This window comes from Anopheles aquasalis, chromosome 2 (genome assembly GCF_943734665.1).
Source record: "Anopheles aquasalis chromosome 2, idAnoAquaMG_Q_19, whole genome shotgun sequence".
Classification (NCBI taxonomy): Eukaryota; Metazoa; Arthropoda; class Insecta; order Diptera; family Culicidae; genus Anopheles; species Anopheles aquasalis.
This window is the reverse complement of record NC_064877.1, coordinates 4612501-4616759: the sequence shown is the minus strand read 5'-3', so window position 1 is coordinate 4616759 and position 4259 is coordinate 4612501. Positions and strand designations below refer to the sequence as shown.

At 47.9% G+C, this 4259-nt stretch overlaps 2 protein-coding genes across 4 annotated transcripts in view; both read right to left on the bottom strand.

The window, feature by feature from the left end:
• Positions 1–1000: 1000 nt before the first annotated feature.
• Positions 1001–1841, bottom strand: LOC126581548 (uncharacterized). Its single transcript, XM_050245272.1, has 4 exons — positions 1635–1841; positions 1401–1548; positions 1232–1335; positions 1001–1166 (listed from the first exon to the last, which is right to left on the bottom strand). Exons 1-4 carry the CDS (start codon positions 1698–1700, stop codon positions 1050–1052), a joined length of 435 nt encoding a protein of 144 aa, XP_050101229.1. The 5' UTR covers positions 1701–1841; the 3' UTR covers positions 1001–1049.
• Positions 1842–2024: 183 nt separating this feature from the next.
• The window catches only part of LOC126581546 (mediator of RNA polymerase II transcription subunit 12), a 10350-nt gene continuing 8115 nt past the window's right edge, over positions 2025–4259 (bottom strand). For all 3 annotated transcript variants that reach the window (XM_050245268.1, XM_050245269.1, XM_050245271.1), the window contains 3 exons: positions 3888–4259; positions 2463–3815; positions 2025–2383 (listed from right to left, as the gene is read on the bottom strand). The exon at positions 3888–4259 is cut by the window's right edge and continues 1039 nt beyond it. In XM_050245268.1, coding sequence (XP_050101225.1) covers positions 2223–2383; positions 2463–3815; positions 3888–4259 — 1886 coding nt within the window. In that variant the 3' untranslated portion in view covers positions 2025–2222. The remainder of the gene's footprint in view (positions 2384–2462; positions 3816–3887) is intronic.

The window sequence follows — 4259 nt, the reverse complement described above, 5'->3', positions numbered from 1 at the left end:
GAAAGCATACCAAGTGTCATGGACAGGAGTGTATCATCGCGGCTCGCACGGATTAGCCGCCGTTGCGTGGTTTCGCTGTATTTTCTTTTGTCCATTCTTCGATTTATCCACTCGTTTGGTCCACACTGGGTATGGCAAAGTGGTGCTTTCCCGTGGTGTTGCACGAGAAATCATCTTTGCAGAAAATGGAAAAAGTAACGAAAAAACACAACGCACAACACAAATTCCGAATCGAGCAAACATCATTTGCTTCCACTGGCCGGCCGGTTGACCTGCTTCAATGAGTGGCGCTATGCATGGTCAATTGCTTTCGTAGCTGAATTTCTATTTCCTTCGCCATGCAGGGTGTGCAGTTGCAGATAGACAAATATTTTCATGCTTTGGAATCGATCGTAGTGCACTGTGCTTAGCGCTGAAATAAGCGCACTGCGATTTTCTTAAAACGGGTTGAAGTAAATTTATAAAACTGGCACAGACCACAGCCTCAGCGGCACTTAGCTACCAAACCAAATAACCAAAGGAGTATAAACCAAATGAAAAATATCATAAACTATTCCGTTTGTACTTCCCATTTAATCCTTCTTGGTGAATATGGAAAGCCCAAAATATGTGATAGAATAGTCATGGAAACTGTAATCCTGGAACCAGACCATTGAATAATTCATATTGCTGATCCCGTTGAAATCTGTAACTACTCGGTACTAGAGGAATAACATTCTTAAGTACACAACTCTTACCTCTTCATCCGTCGCCGTCTATTTCGGTACTCCAGTTACTCTGGAATTACAGCCGATACCGTCGCACCATCTCGATTTGTGTCTTCCTCGTATCCTCTGTCCATGCGCTTTCAATCTGATCCTTTTTTCGAAAGGTCTTTTCAAAACTAAACATGTTAATTCAACACCAAAAAAACCAAAGACCTTCTTTCAACCGCAATTAAATCGCAACTGATTTACAGACACACGGCTGCTGTGATATAATAGTTCATAAACATGTGAACTAGATTTTCCATTCGTTCAATAGATCCTTATTGCAACTTTCAACGCTCATCAAATATTAATATTAGGCACAAAATTGAACGTTAAAATGTCTTGCATTTTGCATTCCATGTGGTGGGTGTTTTCGCTTATTTTTTTCACAGAAGTCATCGTATTTTGCAGTACCATCTAAAATATAGAAAAAGAAACATAAACTAGGGGGTGTTGACCGTAGCCCGTACGGTAGAAAGTACCTGAGATTTCATTAAAATGTTATCCGCATCGTTCAGCTTCGTCTTCGCCACCGCCACCACCGAATTGCGGATAAACTCGTTCAGCAGGCCTATGCAGCGCTCATCTATAAAATACCGAAGGCCACCGTAGATTTCCAAATAGCAAAATGCAGCGCTACCCCCTACTTACTCATAGCATGCCGGGCATGCATCCTTTGCTGTTCCTCCTCCGAAGCAGGCGTCGATGATTCAACCGCTTCTCGAGCAAACATCGGATCGCTCGCATTAACGATGTGCAAGGGTGATATATGGGGAATTCCTTTTTCAATCGTTATGGGCTGAAGGAGAAACGGAGGACCACAGAGCCGGTATTGATCCAAAAATTACTCCAACTACTTTCACTATCTTCCTTCGTAGTCCATACCTCAATCTCGTCGTCATCCGTTTCCGATGCCTCTCCAGCAACAATGTTGGGTGATCTTGTTTCCATCTTCAGCAACAAATCCGAGCATAAACCAGGCTTATCTCAGACGGAAAAAGAAGAAACTAGCGGATTTTAGCACAACAAACTTCCGCTGCACCGCTTTAGATTCTTTAATTTTGTTGTTCCCCAGCAACTCCTTTGTTTTGACGATCTTGGCTGTCAAACTCAGCTGTTCAAGCCAGAGGTTCTCAGGCGAGCAACTCCTCATAGTTCTTATCTTGGTGTTAAATTGTGCAACTCCATTTCCTTTGAAGGATTCCTGAACTGAAATCATATCATCAACTTTTCGTTGGAAAAATAGTCCAATGGCATTTTTAATCTCTTTGAAATAGGTGGTTAACCCATAAATTACTGCATAATTTGTTTTTCTTTATTGCGTATTCATACTTATACTCCTTATGTATACCTCCTGCTCCAAAGTCACATTGGTAATAAATATATTACAATTTTAAATATAACATACTTTATGCTGTCTTTCGTGATTCGGTGCGATTATGCGCGGTTTCCGGTGGGGCGCGTCTTGCTTTCCTAATACTGCGGTGGTTGGTGCGGGTATTGCTGTCCCATCATGTTGTTCTGGTTCGGCATTTGGCGTTGCAGCTGGGCCACCAGGTTGGGCGTCTGCTGAGTGTTCATGCCTTGTCCCTGATTTTGGATCAATCCCTGCGCATTACCACCCTGTCCCATGCCTGTAAAGATAGAGTAATGCATCGTACAGATCGTTAGTAAAGATGAAAGCATGGATTTTATCAATCCTTCTCCACCTACCTGACTGCTGCTGTTGTTGCTGCTGTTGCATCATCAAACGCAACCGTTGTTGCTGCTGGAACTGCTGCTGAGTCTGAGGGATATTTCCTCCAACGCCTGGCTTACCGCCTTGCCTCGGATATGGTGGAACTGCTCCCTGGTTCACGCCCATGTTGCCCATCGTGACATTCGGTGCATGCTGACCGTACTGCCCTCGACTAGCGGCAAGTGCTCGCTGTTGTGCCAGGAATTCGGCCTGGGTATTGCGCTGCTGTTGGGCCATTGGATTGAAGTTGCCCATCATGCCACCTTGGCCACCCTGCTGACCCATGCCCTGGTTACCGTAGTTAGGGTAGTTCTGGTTTACGTTCTGGTAAGGTACGTTTTGGCCTTGGAACATTCCGCCCTGCATGTTGCCACCCTGCTGTTGCATATTACCCATGCCCATTCCAGGATTAGCCATGCCCGGATTGCCCATACCAGCGTTATTTGCCATTCCGCTGTTGCCCATCGCCCCCTGACCACCGCCCATCGCCGTTGCCGAACCGATGCCTGAATTGCCCATTCCACCGGTAACCATACCACCAGATGTCACCATTCCGCCGCTGGTACCCATGCCTCCAACATTACCGCCCATACCACTGGCATTACTGCCCATTCCGCCCGCATTACCTCCCATACCGGCATTACCAGTCACCATTCCACTACCAGCCCCGATTCCGCTACCTCCTGTACCTCCACTAGCTCCGGCTCCTGCACCACCGGAACCACCACCCCCACTGCCCATTCCTTGGCCGACCACCAGTGCTGGGTTCTGCTGATTGAGCATGTTCGCCTGAATCATACTACCACCGGACTGTCCCATGATTGAAGCACCAGATGAACCCATAAGGCCTGCGTTGTTCTGATTCATCATTCCAGCGGCGCCCGGTGGACCCTGGCCACCTTGCTGCACACCCATCATGCCAGCCGCACCCATGCCACCCTGCTGACCACCACCCATCACTCCACCGGCTACATTACCACCGGCTCCACCACCACCACCACCACCACCACCACCACCACCACTACTTCCCCCGACAACTCCTCCAGCGGCTGTTCCAAGGCCGGCACCACCACCTGCCATTGCAGGATTCATCGGACCCATGGCACCGGGGTTGCCAACGCCCGGGTTCCCCGGTAAGCCGGCACGCATCGGTCCGCGTATGAACGCTTGCTGGGGATTGCGTTGAGCTTGTGCTTGTTGCTGTTGCTGCTGCTGCTGTTGTTGCTGCATGAAACCTGGATGACCAGCATTCATCGGTATTTTCGAACGTAGCATGTTCGATAGGGCTTGTTTTGGGTTGTTCATTGGAGGACGATCGTATCGGTTGACTAAAATGATACAAAACATGAACGTGTACAAAGGTCAAGTAACACTTGGAACAATAGAAAATAGATACTCACTTGGCCCTTGTCCCATGCCCTGGCCTGCATAGTACATTTGCTGTTGCTGCAATTGTTGTGAAGTTTGCTGTGGTCCTTGCTGTGGGCCTTGCTGCGCTCCTTGCTGAGGTCCTGACTGTTGCGGACCAGCTTGCTGTTGTTGCTGCTGCTGAGATTGCTGTTGCTGTGATTGCGGCTGAGGTTGCGATTGCTGTTGGGCTTGCTGTTGTTGTGATTGCTGTTGCTGTTGTTGTTGCATAGGATTATAGCCACCCCACTGCTGGCCCCCCGCACCTTGACCAGCCATTTGATTCATTTGATTTACATTGCCAACAAAGCCCATGTTTGGATTGCCCTGCTGTTGCTGCTGCGCTTGTTGTTGTGGTCCTTGTT